Source organism: Fusarium venenatum (assembly GCF_020744135.1).
Source record: "Fusarium venenatum strain MPI-CAGE-CH-0201 chromosome Unknown EDB82scaffold_4, whole genome shotgun sequence".
NCBI lineage: Eukaryota > Fungi > Ascomycota > Sordariomycetes > Hypocreales > Nectriaceae > Fusarium > Fusarium venenatum.
The window spans coordinates 2,692,046-2,707,921 of NW_027072132.1; the positions used below are offsets into that span (position 1 = coordinate 2,692,046).

Below are 15,876 nucleotides of genomic sequence, written 5' to 3' on the forward strand. Positions count from 1 at the left end.
CTACGGCTAGAAAGGTTCTGGTTTTGCTGCATGCCGAACGTTACTCTCGGCCTGGTCTCACCCGTGCTTGGCTCCAGAATCGCATGTGGATTAATGGAGGTCATTGTCACATCCAAATGGCCTTCAGGACAAACCAGATGCCAGTGCATCCTCCGAAGAAACTCGGCCAAGCACTCAAGGAGCGTGTGCAGGTGTTACAGGCCGAGATACAGAAATATACCTCTCGCAAGGTGCATCATACTCCGTACTATTCGCCTGATTCGCCTTTCAAGGGTGATTTCCACCGCCTGGCACGACGGCTGTGTGGCAAATCAATTGGACTTGTACTTGGCGGAGGCGGTGCACGAGGTATTACCCAAATCGGTATCATCCGCGCCATGGAAGAAGCTGGAATTCCTATTGATCTGATTGGAGGAACTTCAATCGGTGCCTTTGTCGGAGCCCTCTATGCTCGCCATGCGGATGTTGTGCCCATGTTTGGATTCGCCAAAAAGTTTGCTGGTCGCATGGCCAGTCTTTGGCGTTTTGCTCTGGATTTGACCTATCCCTCCGCCTCGTACACTACGGGACACGAGTTCAACCGTGGCATTTTCAAAGCACTCGGTGACACCCAAATGGAAGACTTCTGGCTTGAGTACTACTGCAACACAACTAACATCAGTAAGAGTCGGGCGGAGTTTCATACCAGTGGTTATGCCTGGAGGTATATCCGCGCCTCCATGTCCCTTGCCGGTTTGCTTCCACCTCTGTGCGACGAGGGCAGTATGCTACTTGATGGTGGCTACATTGACAACTTGACTGTGTCGCACATGAAAGGCCTTGGTGTTGACATAATCTTTGCTATCGACGTAGGTGCCTTGGATGATGATACACCGCAAACATATGGTGACTCGCTGTCTGGGGCGTGGGCGTTTGTCAATCGATGGAATCCGTTCTCGTCTCACCCAAACCCTCCAACTCTTGCGGAGATCCAGGGACGACTAGCATATGTGTCGAGTGTTGATGCTCTGGAACGTGCCAAGACGATGGCGGGATGCATCTACATGCGACCGCCGATTGACGACTATGGAACGCTTGACTTCCACAAGTTTGATGAACTGTACCAGCTGGGATACAAGTATGGACAAGAGTTTTTCAACAAGATGAAAGAGCAAGGAGTCTTGCCCTTGGTAGAAGAGACGGAGGCTAAGAAGGCGCTTAGACGCACGATGGCACCGCGACGAGCGAGTATCTGATTTTGTGTTTTGTTTTGTAAATGGTGTGTTTCGTACTAGAGTAGATAGCAGTGTCTGTTCTCTAGAATAGAAGCCCAATCTAGACAATCATCAATGCTCGCCGATTTAAGTCACCCGATGGGTCTTGGTACTGCAGAGCTACGTGAAGATGCATTTTGGGTATGAAGAATTGCTTTGTTTGAGTATGCCAGGTCTGCCCAGGGCAAAGCGTGAGGGGAGATGACGATATGGGTGACATCATTTGGGACTTGTCGTTCGAGTTGGACCCTGGCACGTAACCCAAGGGCACGTCACCCCCCAACTTGGCCCCCCTGTTCATTGGGTCTTGAGTTGACGATGGAGCAATGACATTCACCCTTTGAATGTTTAAGTGGCCCCGGGTATGCCATCTGGCAGCGGTAGCGGCAGCGGGGACAAGGTTCAACGGTTTAAGATCCAAGGCCTTTGGTTTTGGGGTCTTGCAAGTTTATTATTACCGTTAGGTTTGCTCCTTTTTTATCTTTCCTCAGCTCAAGCTGCATACAAAGCAACTCTGAAAAGATATAACATGACACATGCTTAAGGCCTGCCTTTAATAGCATTCTATTACTCATCATACACTACAACCTCTATTTACATTCGAGTCTCTTATAACACTACAAACATAACTCTCCACAACCCAATTCTTCACTATTTCACAACCGCCATCACCATGGGACGAAGAGATACATACTCTGAACCTCCTCGAGGCCACCGGCAATCTCGTCGACAACAACCTGAGGCTCGTCGCGAACATAAACAATTCCAAAAAGAGAGAGGCTTTGACTGGACACCAGGCCTTGTTCTCGCCCTCATAGGCGCTGTCACCTTTTTCAGCAAAGACTTTGACAAGTACAAGCAGAGGCACGAATGGCGCGATGAAGACTCCCAGGACAACAGAAGCAGAGATGATGGCCGAGGAAGGAGGAGGTATCGATCAAGCAGTCGACGTCCAGACTACTACGAGGATGATGACGATTATTATTACGATCGACGCAGCAGAGGGTACAGTCGTTGAGGATAGTATGGTGGCATGACGATTATAACGAAAGACATGAATACGGTAAACACGGGGGCATGGGGAAACAAACACAAGGAGCACATGAAATGGTTGCATTTTAGATTCGCATTACAATAGCATCAACACAGGCAAATACACACAGAGACCACTTTTTAACATATTGCTCGCTCTTGGATATCTAAGTCGTTTTATAATACTGGTCTAATTACCTCTTTACGCCTTCTTTGCAATCTCAGCCTCGGCAGTCTCAACCAAGATGTCAAACATGCGCTGAACGTGCTCTTCCTCCACCGTAGTCACACCAGTACACACACGAATAGCAACCTTGTCATTCACAACAGTAGACGTAAGATAGAACTCGCCTGCCGCGTTGATGGCCTCGTACACCGCCTCGGTACGGTCATTCATCTCCTGATCATCTGCACCATTGACTCTAACCGTGATGAGACCGAACCGAGCAGGCGTAAAGATAGTAAAGATGTCCCTGCGAGATGCAAGCTTGGCCTCAAGACTCTCACCAAGCTCGACACCGTGACGGATGTGCTTCTGAAGACCGCTGATGCCAAAGCTTCGCATGACGAACCATAGCTTGAGAGAGCGGAAACGGCGACCAAGAGGGATCTGCCAGTCACGGTAATCGGTGACAAGTTCATCGTCGCTGAACTGGTTACGTAGATAGGGAGGCTTGATGCTGAGAGCCTGGATCAGCCATGCGCGACGACGCACCCAGACAGCAGAGCAGTCAAAGGTAGTGAGCAGCCATTTGTGGGGGTTGAAGCTGAACGAGTGGAACGATGAGAATGCCTTGGGTAGATGTTGGTTCTCCTCGAGAACGAGGGCCGAGCCTGCATAGGCAGCGTCGACATGAACCCAGACATCCTGAGGCGTGTCAAAGGTTGGCTTGAGAGCTTGGGCGATGCCCTCAAAGTCATCGACAGCGCAGACATCAGTGGTTCCAAGTGTGGCGGTCATGAAAAAGGGCTCTAGGCCACGAGATCGCAGGTTCTCGATAGTGGCGGCCACAGCCTTCCCCTTGAGCGCGAAGCCATCGGCCTCGAAAACGGGGATAGTGGCGAAACGGATGCCGAGAACCTGGGCGGCTTTCTTGGTGCTCGAGTGTGTGCCTGAACTGCCGAGAGCGACAAGTTTACTTCGGTGGCTCCAGAGGGCATCTTCCTTTTCTTCGCTATCATCAGGGAGGTGGGCAGTCACAGCAACGAGGTACTTTTCCCTCGCAGCACACATGTTAGTGAGGATAGCCTCACTGGCACTCCCATGGATGACACCTCCTCCGTGAGTAGAACCACCACTGAGATAGCACTCTGGAAGACCCAATGCCTGCGCAAGCCAGTCCATGACAATGGTCTCAAGCTCGGTGACGGCAGGACTGCAGATCCAGTTGAAGTGGGCACCGTTGAAGGCGTTGGAATATATCTCAGCCAGAGCGGAAGGGTAACTGGTGGAGCATGGGAAGAAAGCCATGAAGCGAGGGCTTGACCAGTGTGTTATGCCAGGGAAGATCTTGGACTGGATGTCATGATGGATGGCGGACCAAGGTTCTGGGTCCATGGGGGGAGCGGAGGGGAGAAGAGGACGAAGATAGCCTGGTTTGACGTTTGAGACGACGCGGTGATCGGCGACATTTTCATGATAATCAGTTACTGTAGTGAAGTTTGATTAGTATGAGTTTTGACTTGAATGAGGGTATAACTCACTCTCGTCAATGGCAGCCTTGGCAGCCTCGCGGAATTCCTGAGCGTCCATGATGTAGTATGAGATGATGTTAATTATAAAGTATGAGAGGGATATATATGAGTCCAAGATTAAATGAGAGTTATTGAGGTTATGAATGAAATGCTGAAAAGCGAACGTTGTCCGTCTTTATATCGAAATAGTACATATGAAAAGAAGAGAATCAATCAATATTAGAGGCCCAGCTCAAGTAAAGAATGATAGTTAGTGTCCATTCCCATTGTGAAATCTGGAGTTTAGCCTCCCCCACCCAATCCATTCATTCAACCGAGGGTGGTTTTTTTTTTTTGACCGTCTCCCATCTTTCCTCTACTGAGGTTAGTCTGTTGTCTCCAACTATTGTTTGAACTTGTTTCTGGGGGCGAGTCTTCAACTCTTGGCCCGAGTTTAATATTGTTCTACCCTTGAAAGAATTGTTCTTGTTTGCTTAATTACGAAGTAGTCGTGGAGTTTAACCAATGGTCTTTAGTGGTTAGGGGGCCTATATTACAGTGGGAAAAGGTTGGTAGCTTTGACTGGGCAAACATGGCTTCGGGATTGGGTCGGATCTAAAGTTCTTGGTATTGTTCTATGCATGAGGGCTGACATGAACAGCAAACAGACATAATTTCGTGTTAGTTAAGAGACGAGCTTGATTTGGTTTATTTTAACAGTTTTGGAACTTGATCATACCATTACCATGGGAGCTATCTATTCTATCATGACCAAAGATATTGACCCAATATATGCTTTTCATATAGGTATGTTAGGCAATCAATTATTCCTGTCTCGAGCCATCTCAACGGTATCAAAACATTGCAACGCCACCAAACCAACGAACAATACCAAGCCTGTAACGCTGGGATCAGCCTTACCGTGAACCTCCTGTCGACCTTTATCCATCTAGTCTGGTAGATCCGCATAAGTTTCAAATCGCGTTTCTCGATTCTCTTTGTCTTTTGGATATGAAGTTGTGCCATCTTCTATTGTTTCGTCGACACCGCTCTTGAGGCTGAGGCTTGGTTTGTGTCTAGTATTACGCCGTCTAGAGAACAATGGCTCGCCTCTTCGCCTTCCGAAATCATGGCCTGTGTGGTTACCGGTATGCTGGTTAACTAGTTATGGGTGGTGTTGGTTGCCTTTGTTCTACTAAATTGTTCTCTGTTGTTGCGGACGGGTAAGGGATGGTTGAGCTAGGATCCTTACATATTATTCCGTAGCATCCTATTAGATACATTGATGGAATAAGCCAATTCAACTAACGTCGCTGAGAATGCCATTTGCCATCACTGGACGTTATTCATGCTTTTACTATTACAGTGTCAATGTGTTTATTGTCAATCCATGTCCATGCCCAATCTTATCTCTTGACTCTCAATTAAAAAAGACCCAATCAGAACCTCTCAAAACCCCAGTCAGAAAAAAAGAGACAAAGCCCGCTCCTTCCGTCCCGTCCTGCACGATCCCGACTTGGCTTCTAGCCTTCCCCAATTCCAACCAATGAAATAGACTCTCTTGTCTCTATACTGCAAGGCGAGAAGATCATGAGATTTTCCGCGGTAATAGTATGGAAAAGAGTTTCGTCTTTAAATGTAACGCGACTTTTAGACTACAATATCCTACAATTGGAAGCGGTTTTGGCCGAACACGTCCACGTGTCCCATCATTCGATCACAATTCCCGTGCATTGCCTTTTTTGGAAACCGTTGATGAATGACTCAAAAGTGGTGTTATTCAAGGTTATAATACGTAATTTTTTAATTCAGCAGTCGTCACCAGCCAAGTCAATGTACATCTTCAATAAGGTTCGGAAACGGGAGACAATTGCATCACCATCAATGAGACATAAGTAATGTTGTGAAGATGTTATCATTCCTCTATAACAAAAAAGTAAAGTAGTGTGTTGTGGTGTCATGCAACCACGTCTTCTGTAAATACATAGTAAAATAGTCGCTTCCAGGAATGCTTTGCCTGGTTTTCCCCTTTTGAATTCCCATGTTGATGCTTGTTGTGAATGTGTATGCAAATCCTCCAAAACTCCTTAAACAAAAAAGCCAAGAACCATTTCTTGACAAGATCGAATCGTTTTTGAAAAATGTCGAAAACTCCTTGCTGAATGATGCATCTAATCTAGTAGAAGAAAAAAGTAAAGTCGTAAAAATGTTTCCAATCCTCCTCTATATCTGGAAAACGTGGTATCATGAGAACTTTTGATGGTAGATCCTCCTCCATTAAATATCCATTAAGTGTATGTTGTTGTTGTTGTTGCTGTTGTCTTGTTGCTGTTGTCGACAATTTTTAAGCAACTGCCACAGGACGCATTCGCATATCCTCATAGCCAGGAAGAATGCTGTTGCCCATATAGCGATCAGAAGGAATCTGCATCAGGCGCGACTGCAGGTGGTCGATCTCGCCTTGCTCAGCTTCGGCGATAGCGGCGTCGAATGAAGGAAGCTCATCATCGTCGGCCTGGTCGTAGGTGTTCTCGACGGCAATCTGAACGGGAATGCTGAGGTTGATGTTGGTGTTCATAGGTCCCACCGAGAGGGTGAGGTGAATGATGTATGCGCGTGCGCTGATGCAAGAGTAGAATGTTGGCAGGAAAAGCTTGTTGCCGCTGGTGGGCAGGTTGAAGGGGACATCGAGGGTAGCATAGCGGCGGACGTTGTACTTGCTAGCCTTCTTGGTTCGCTGGGCGTCGTCCGACTCGGAAGATTCTCCCTCATTCCAGAAAGCGCTGTCATAGCCAGAGTCTCGTCGTGAGGCAGGAGCCTCGTTCTCCCAAACCAGCTGGGTGTCGGCGCGCATGGGGACAGGTGTGGTGGTGGAGTATGTGAGCGAAGGGGTGCTTCCATGCTTGATGCGAGCACCCAGGTTAGGGAGGTGGTTCATGGGAGTGCTGCTGAAGAAAGTGGTCGAGTGAAGCTTCGCGCTGACCGAGTTGATCTTGGGAGGAGTGACATCCTTGGAGGTAGACTTGAACTCAAAGTTGACCTTCAAGTTGGTGCCGCTGGCGTTGAGGAAGTTGCCAGAAAGCATGATAGCACTGGGCTGGGATGCGGTGGTGGTCAACTCGCCCTGCTTAGCAGTAAAGAGATTCTTGCGGATAGGCTTGGTCTTGGAGAGGCAGTAGCGCTCATCGTCGGGACCAATCTCAAGGGGAGCATCCTCGGGAACTGCAGGAAGAACCTTGATCATGTGGAAGGCATCCAAAGGTGCAGAGCGTCCATCCTCAGCGCTGTTCTTGGTGGCGACGGCGCGGATACCATACTCGATATGAGACATGTCGGGGGACTGGTCGTTGCGCTCCCAGAAGCCCATAGTGGGAGGGAGCTGAAGGTGTTGGTCCCTAATACCCTCATGCTCAACAGTGTGGTTGCAAGCACTGAGAGTGAGCTGGTGAGGAACCACAAAGTGGAAGGGGATTGTGTATGTACGACCAGCCTCGAAAACATGGTTCCGAGGAAAGTCTGCAGGGCTGAGAGGCATACGGAGCTTCATGAAAGGACGAGAAGCATAGTTGGCACTGGAGTACTGGCTGAGGAAGTCAACACGAGTGTAACCAATGCCGGTGAAGAAGATGTCGAATCCATCATAGGCAACATCTCTTTGGGTGTTGATGATGACGTTGCCAGTGATCTTGGAACCAGAAGTGTATGACTTTGAGGACCAGTGCTGGTCGAGCTTGATGTCGATACCAGACTTGGCAGGGTCAGGACGAGGCCTGTTAGACCGAGGTCCGTTGTCCGAAGCAGGAGTGGACATTGTAGTATCGCGAGAAAGCGAGAATACTGAGTTGATGCTTTGAAGCTGAATGGGATAGTTGATGATATGATATGTGTAGAAAGAGGCGCTGGGCTGTAGTGATATATATACTATTCATATAAAAGTGCGGCGACTCCAGGTCCGTTCACGGTACCGTACCGTTACTTTGGTTCGTGCTCGAGCTTGCCCTGTCTGGGTTGCTGAGCTGCGTTACAGGGGAGGGGCGTTGAAGGTACAGGGGTGTGTGTATGTGAGTCTCCAGCGGTGGGCCTTAGAGGGGGGGAGAGGGAGCGCGTGTTCTTGTTGCTGGGTCTGGAGACTCTGCAATTATTGTTAGATCGTGGTCGAGACTGTGAGTAATTTGATGATGGTTTATTAATTCGGATATTGAGACGAAGACGCACGTTTCATGTAATTACCTCTCCTGGGCTTTGTAATTCCTGGGACGGCAGAGAATATCCATATCGATTTTCCTTGAAAAAAGACACTGATGATTCAGCAAATTAAGAATTAATGAGGATAATGACGCGTGCTATATTTGGTTGCCATCACGATTGCACAACCTTTTGAGAGGGATGCGTGCTGGCAGGTGGCTTGAGATCGGGATGCTACGCTGAGCACATCATAAGACACTATTTTAGCCATGTCCTGACGATCCAGAAGGGTTGGAGAAGAGTCCTTCTTTTCTCCTTATTTCCAAGTCATGTTCTTTAGGGCGATAGGTCAGATGAGAGTTGGAGAAGACATTAAACCATGAATATCAAATTTGGAGTAAGTCAGGACGGGAGCACGGATTGTGTTGATCACCAGATGCCACGAAAACTTTACAACACATGGAAGGAAAACAATATCAGACAGTCAGCCTGCACTCTTTGCTGCCGTGTTTCCCTTTCCAGCACCGACATGCCTAACCTCGTCAATAAAAGACACGAAATGTTTACACACCCAGAGCGTGTTTGAAAGAGTCAGATCAAACATGAGACCCTCTCTTCTTACCTCAGGAATACCCACGATGACTACCAGAGTCTCCGTAGCGGTACCGGTACCTGACTCCACGAAGCTCCTCGCCTTCACTTACAAGAAGGAAGAAAAAATCGACAAGTGGGGGGTTAACTATAGAAAAAAATAGACGCTTCTTTCTTCGACCGGGGTTCGACAAATCGTGCATGACTAGCGTGGAAGGCGGGTCCGGTCTTGAGTGCCGAAAGATCCAAATGCGAAATGCAAGTGCAAGTCCAAAGGAAAGAAAGAGTCAAAGGGGTCCCCTTCCCTTTCCCTTTCCAGCTGTGGTAAGGCGTTCCTGCCACTCATTCTCCTTCCCGTAAATGTGCACAAGCTATTGGTGGTTAGTTTACTTGATGAATTACCTAGCAAGCACCTAATAGCCCCTGCCCTTGCCTTGCCACCCTTCTGACCTTCTCCAACAGATCCCGTTCCTGCCTGTGCGTTGTGTGTGTGTGACCATCTCCAACACCTGCTAATAATAAAACATCCGATTGTCGGCAGCAAAAGAGGAGGCTCGTGAAGTGGAAGCTCTTTCCTTTGTTCCTTCCAACGGAGGTTTAACTTTTGGTTAAGGTAGGACGCTACAGATCTTGGCGCGGATTTGACTGTGTTTCTCTTTGTAAGTGAAATTGGAATTACCACCTCAGAATATACAATCTCAAACATCTTTATCTTTCCATTTCCGTTCAATGCAAATGCACTTTTGTGAGCTCGACCCCCATTTTCGAACATGTTCGTGATCCCTAGCAACCGGTCAACGGAAATATTTGTTTCGGTGTCTGTTTCGGCTGCCACCGCTTCAAAGTCACCATCATGGTTCGACAAGTTTTTGCTCCGAGTTCAAAGCCGACACATCGGATTTACATAGACTAACTGCAAGGTACAATTCAGTCCATTCTTCTTTCTTGGTTTCCATGCATGTGTTGCATGGTTCTAGCATTTTCTGTCAGCCGGCCCGGCCACCAAGAGCCTCATAACCTAGACAGAGATCCTCCCACCCTTACAAACCATGGTCCGGAGATTCTATTCCTTAAACTTGTCACCAAAATGGAAACACAATATGGTATCGAGATCGGGGCACGTCACTGATGATGGTCAATTCCTGATGACTTCCTTGGCTTGCGCTCTTGATCCTTTCATCATGACGGTTAACTCGCGCAGACTGGGGAAGAAACTGGAGTTTGATGACTTCATGATTCCCCACGTTTTGCCATCTGCGTGCAATTAAGGCAAATTCACAGACGGCGTTCGACTTGGAGAAAGAACCCCTACAGGCGGATTAGGGTACACCAAAGAAAATTATCTCCAGACTCGCCTGACCGAAAGAAACAAAGGACAAATCAGCCTGACACATACCATCGCTCGTCTCCGGGCAAACGACCGATGCTATCATCTCATCGGTGGAAATGCCGTAGACCGGCGGTCAGAACTGAAGCGCTTCAGCTGATTACAGAACGAGAACCAGAACCTTTTTGCCGCTTCCCGTCCCCTTTCCTGTCCCCATTTCCGTTGCTGGGCTAGGGTAAGGAAGCATCGTGAGAATCAACGTGGCCGGTCAGTCGGCGGTCGTCGTGTTCTAGACAAAACAGGGGAGAGTCGCATATTTCGAATTCCCATTACATGATGGCTCCTACAACAATTCCTCATTTGATCTGGCCTACTCATTCGACAAGCTAGGGGTCCCCTCGCGTTTAACCGTTTCGACGTCTGTGCCCGGTTCGAGAACCTGGAGTCGGCCCAGCTAGCTCAACTCATTTTTGTTCCTGCCTGACTCTGTCTCTGTTTGTCGAAATGCAGATAGAATAGCTTCGCTTCCCCTCAGGACTAAAGCCAAACTTATCCCTGTCAGGACCAAACGTGCAGGATAAGCTTTGGAGATGGAGTCTGGGTACCAGCCGGTGTCGCGTTGCCTGGCCTGGGGATAGGGCATCATAGCTTCGACCCCAGAAGACCCCGAGTCAACTCGAGTGACAAGACCCAGTCAACACGATGCGTGGCAGCGCCTCGTCACGCATCGTGGGCTTCGTTTCCGTCTTCCTCATTCTTACCTTGAACGTGTTATTGTTACCTGTTCGACTGCTACACCCCCCAGTCGAGACCCTCCCTCCCTCCCTTTTCTCGTCGCATTTCTCCTCGGTGAACTGGGCTTTTTTTCTTTCTCCAATTACCCCTCCCACCATCAGTTGGCCATCACGATTAAACGATGCCACTACCAATGGCCGATTTCTGACGGCCATGCCGTTGACACAAGTGGCCGAAGCGTCTACAACGTGCTCTGTTTTAGGAACAGTGGCTTGATGGAGAAGAAAAATTCGGTTCGCCATTGCTGCAAGGACCCCGATATCATCCAAAGAGGAAATCTCACAGCTAGACGTGCATCTTCTTTCCGGGGGAACATTCCACTGTCCCACATTGTTCTTCTATGCAATCGACGCAAATCAAGGAAACTGTAACAGTAATTATGGGCTCTCACAGCCATTTGTGATGCACTATGCACAAGGAAGATCATGGCCGAAGAAAACCAAAGCAGATCGTGTCAACTGCGGGGAGCAACGGCAACGGCAACGCAAACTTCAATCAGCAACACGGGGAAGTAAGCTCAGGCCCGGTGGACTTTTGTGAAGTGTTCCGAAGCGGAAACGCTGTGAGTCTGATGCATCTGGGTATACCCGCCCACGCTACTGTAAGTCCGCTATTATGCAGCTTGAGTAAGGTTTTGAGGCTACAGAACTGGAGATGCGTGCTAGCCTCCGAGGAAGATCTCCTCACCGTCTCACGACGCCAATGCCCATCGTGTCAGTTGGTTGGCTAGCGGCCCTTGCATCCCTTCTCCTTTTGGCCAGGCACACTCATGTTGCTGATCGAATGTTTTTGGTCGAGCAAAACACCAAGAGCCAAATCTCACGATAGTTGAAACAACACGGCAACGTCCATCCGTGGTTATACGGCATAGAAGATACCCAGTTTCTCCCCTCTAAAACTTCGCTTTTTCCAGCTCTGTCTCAAGTCGGTGAGGCAAATTTTGACTCGGCACACGCCTCTCCTCTTTTTTCCCCCTCTCTCCTGTTCATTTTTTCTCCCACCTCTTCATCTCTTTGTGCCCATTCTCATTACCCACATTGAGGGCTATCGAGCCATGTCCAATATTAACATTTTGTCCTTTCTCGCGATAGTCAAATTTCTCTCTCCATTGGCAAGGCATTTCGGGCCTCATTAGGCTCAGCAGACCTGAAAATCCTGCTGCGTTGACCCACTGTGTCAGTGGGAACAATCCACCTAGACTTGGTTTGTTTAGGAAGCCAAGAGCCATCACTGGCAGCGAATGCCCACATCTCGGTACGAGTGGCTTCACCTGTGAATCTGAAATCCACGTTCCTTTGAATCACGGCATTTCATTCTTGCCATGCTCAGCTTACGGCGAGCAGTTGTTGTGGCCACTCATGGAAACAGAAACCAACATTCAACGCAAACCCAGACGTGTACGGTTTCTTGCCTGGATCATGATCCCGAAGAAGCACCTTGAAACTCCACTGCTACTGCCCTGTACGGTGTTATTGCACGGCAAATGATTCTTTGGCTGCTCCATTCATGGCCCTACCTGGTCTCGTCTATTGACACTTTTACTCTATCTTCTCATGACACTCAATAGTGCTGGATACCTACCAAAATGAGATATCCACAACCGGATAGCGGAATGAAGCTCATTGAAAGGAAACATCCATGCCTTGCTACACGCACTAACGAAACTTTGACCTTAGCAGATGGTGATGCGTTGCGTCACTCACCCGCGATCCACATGTTAACTGTAAGGATTGTATGGAAAGGCAAGGTATGGATATAGCCGCCGTGCATGAAAACTTTCGGCTCATGCCTGAGGTACCTTTTTAGGGGTCCAAGGGCCACACTGGGGCTCGTGCTTTGTCTACCATTGGTTGCTTAGATGTCTTGCTGCCGAGCAGAAAGGCTTATTTCGTTGATCTGATAACAGTGATAAGCGGTGCTGCTGATTAATGGAATGAGGCTCAAGTCAGGTACAGTCGTCCATGTTGATCAGTCGCTCTTGTCAGTGAAGATTGTTAGCTTGTGGAGTTGGTGATCGTCCAGTGCAATGATACCATCACCAATTAGAGTATTAGTCTCTTCAGGGTATCAAAAAATTGGCCACTGGGAATATAAGAGACGAAATTAGTAGGTCAGTTTATGCTACCAAGATTAGACTTCTTTGGTCGTTTATTTTTGCACCCCAAAGCTTGGAAGCCAAATTTTCTGATACATACCGTGAAGAGTGCTTGGTGTGTAACTCCATCGAAGGAAGGAGAAGTCACTCGATGGATCCATTACACCGGTCGAAACGTGAATGAGGCGAGATAGTGGCCACCCAGTCATTCTCAAGATCTTTGGCCAAATCGCATTCTTTCTTATCAACTGTTTCTAATAATATCGTCTGGACCCAAATGTGCCTACCCTAAACCTAGATAGTATACACCATTGGCCGAGTCTTCCCTTCGAAGCATCTAACTACCTCATGCGGTCGATATATTGTAGACCTGCAGTTACCATTCGTAAACCTCGTATATTGTAAAGATAACTCGCCACTACCTGATACGAAGTGATGATGACGCGTTATTGTCAATATCGGTTCAGCCGATCCCCATTAACTTGTCTGTAGATAAGCAGTCGCCTGAACAAGTCCTCCTACCAGACTCGATTCTCAACCAGCAACGTCTAAGCATAGACATATACACAGAGCTCCATGGTGACAGTGTGCTCTACGCACACAAGGACCACCCAGTGCAAGATACGCTTGGAGCTTGCTGCTCTCGGGCCATGTCAAGCCTCGGATAGATCCTGGAGCCACTTTGTATGACGAGAGTATTAATTTAACGATGTCATGATGATGTCTAAGCTTCAGTGCTTTCCTTTTAACCTGTACATAGTGTTTGACGGCGAGGTATGCTTGTGTGTGTCTCCTGTAAGGAAACATGTGGAAATATGAGGATGAGAAAGATTGGCAGCCAAGAAGGAACGTCAAGTAAAATATCACCTAAACCCAAGGTTGGAATATGGCCCTTATCCTAGGCTAAACACTGCACCAATTTAACTGTATTTCGATATCACTCACTTCCCATGCTGTTAAGACATCTATCGGAACGACGCCGGTCAAAATCAATCTCAATGCTCGCGTCTACACAACCGCTCATCTATCCACAAACACACTCAAAATTTTACACTTTAATCACATATGCTCTAATCGTGCCAAGAAATGTACAGCATGATGCCAGCACCAACGGCGACGGCTGAGAACTGGATGATCATGTTCTTGAACTCCTTGGCCTTGTTGGGGCCAGTCTCGAGAAGCTCAGGAATGACGGCAACAGTTCCAACGTAGAGGAACGTACCAGCAGTGAAGGGGAGAAGCATATCGCCCCAGGTCTGTCATAAATTAGCAATTAATTATCGAGAAAAGTCATTGTTGAACTTACAAGACTGGTTCCCCAGATACCATCGTGACGGCCCATGGGAACATCACTGTCAGGGCTTCCAAACTCCTGGATAGCAATACCGATCAAAGTTCCGAGAAGAGCTCCAATGGCGGTAATGAACTGCGAACCCATGGCAGCTCGCTTGGAAAAGCCGGACTGGATGAGGAGTGCAAAGTCGCCAACCTCATGAGGAATCTCGTGGAAGAAGACTGCGACGGTGGTGGTAGCTCCAATGGTAGGTGAGGCGTAAAAACTGGCAGACATGGCCAAGCCATCAGTGATGTTGTGAGTAAAGTCGGCACTTTATACATTGTTAGCAAGGGTTACGATAAGACAAAGCCACAAAATCCGGCAACGTACATGAGGTTCAGATAGCCACCCAGCTTGACACTGGGGTTGATTTCCTTCTCAGGCTTATCAACCGTATTGGCGACAATAGCGCCCTTGTCCTCGTTGGCCTTCTTGCGAGACTTGACGACGCCGTCTGCGGCATCAACACCCGAAGAGATAGCCTTATTCTCACTGTGGGAGTGGGCGTGTGTATCGCCATGTCCGTGGGAGTGGTCATGACCAGCCCCGCCCGTAGCAATTCGAAGACCCTTGTCCATTGCGACAAAGGTCATAAAACCCACCAAGATACCCAATCCAAGAATAAGGTTGCGGTTAGGCTCAACGAGCACAAACTTGACAGCCGCGTCATGGTCTTCACCAACAAAAATTTCAGGGAGCAGATGGAACAGAGTATCACCGAGAAGACCTCCAACAGCAAATGCAACCATAACAGATAGAGAAGCAGGGTCAATGTTGGTCGGGCAGAGGGCGAGGAGGAAGTTGGGAGGGCCCGAGATGTAAAGGGTCGCGAGGAGAGCGTTGACGGCAGGAGAGCTAGGGAAAAGGACAGCGAAGGCACGTGCGGTTAACGACGAAGGAGCGGCGGCATGATGGGCATGCTTGGCTGAGTTGAGCTGCTGGACAATAGGACAAGTCTATAGGAATTGATGTCAGCACATGGTGTTTTTTTTCCCCCAAGGGAGAGCTCCCCAGCGTACCTGGAGTTGAGTATCAAGTTCGTCGAGGCTCATGTTATCGGTGTTGACACCGGCAATAGCCTCTGCATGGTGGTGATCATGGCCATGGCCGGCGTATACGAGACCGACAAGAAGAGCAAGACAGAAAGCCGAGCAAACGACGCTCTTGCGAGTGAGCGCCATGGTAGCTACTAAGCTAGGTAGCTATATCTGTCCTTTACAAACAGGACAGATTATAAGCTTCCACAAAAAGAAGCGTATGTGAGAAACACGAAACGAGAGAGAAGAAGTGGAATATAGTCTTTCACGGAAGTGAAAGAATGGTGAATTCGAAGTTGAATATTCACAGCTCAACTCGACTTGTGATGGGTCAAGTCAAAGTTGAAGCTGGAAAACGGGGATGAATTCCTAGAGTAGTAGTCCAGTCCAGTTGTTTGGTAGATCGAGACTAGGCCAGGGGGAGGGGGCTTTGGGACGCCAAGTGAGTTTTGAACCAATCAAGATGCTCTCCCCAGCTCTGAAGGCTGAAGCATCCACTTAATGCAGGGGGAGCTCCAAAGCTGACTCCCTGATAAATTGATCTAACCTCT

At 48.4% G+C, this 15,876-nt stretch overlaps 4 protein-coding genes across 4 annotated transcripts; 1 reads left to right on the forward strand and 3 right to left on the reverse strand.

Moving 5' to 3' along the window:
- The first annotated feature begins 1,740 nt into the window (after positions 1 to 1,740).
- On the forward strand, positions 1,741 to 2,429 carry EDB82DRAFT_308816 (uncharacterized protein). Its single transcript, XM_025737773.2, has one exon. The coding sequence runs from the start codon at positions 1,927 to 1,929 to the stop codon at positions 2,269 to 2,271; it is 345 nt and encodes a 114-aa protein (XP_025592601.1). The 5' UTR covers positions 1,741 to 1,926; the 3' UTR covers positions 2,272 to 2,429.
- A 1-nt stretch (position 2,430) lies between these two features.
- On the reverse strand, positions 2,431 to 4,381 carry EDB82DRAFT_308834 (pyridoxal phosphate-dependent transferase). Its single transcript, XM_025737774.2, has 2 exons — positions 3,990 to 4,381; positions 2,431 to 3,935 (listed from the first exon to the last, which is right to left on the reverse strand). The coding sequence occupies exons 1-2, from the start codon at positions 4,036 to 4,038 to the stop codon at positions 2,488 to 2,490; spliced, it is 1,497 nt and encodes a 498-aa protein (XP_025592602.2). The 5' UTR covers positions 4,039 to 4,381; the 3' UTR covers positions 2,431 to 2,487.
- A 1,699-nt stretch (positions 4,382 to 6,080) lies between these two features.
- EDB82DRAFT_308898 (uncharacterized protein) lies at positions 6,081 to 8,250 on the reverse strand. Its single transcript, XM_025737776.2, has one exon. The coding sequence runs from the start codon at positions 7,768 to 7,770 to the stop codon at positions 6,304 to 6,306; it is 1,467 nt and encodes a 488-aa protein (XP_025592603.1). The 5' UTR covers positions 7,771 to 8,250; the 3' UTR covers positions 6,081 to 6,303.
- Positions 8,251 to 13,691: 5,441 nt separating this feature from the next.
- Positions 13,692 to 15,705, reverse strand: EDB82DRAFT_467682 (ZIP zinc transporter-domain-containing protein). The gene is made up of 4 exons (XM_025737778.2): positions 15,308 to 15,705; positions 14,619 to 15,244; positions 14,259 to 14,559; positions 13,692 to 14,208 (listed from the first exon to the last, which is right to left on the reverse strand). The coding sequence occupies exons 1-4, from the start codon at positions 15,467 to 15,469 to the stop codon at positions 14,023 to 14,025; spliced, it is 1,275 nt and encodes a 424-aa protein (XP_025592605.1). The 5' UTR covers positions 15,470 to 15,705; the 3' UTR covers positions 13,692 to 14,022.
- Positions 15,706 to 15,876: the final 171 nt, after the last annotated feature.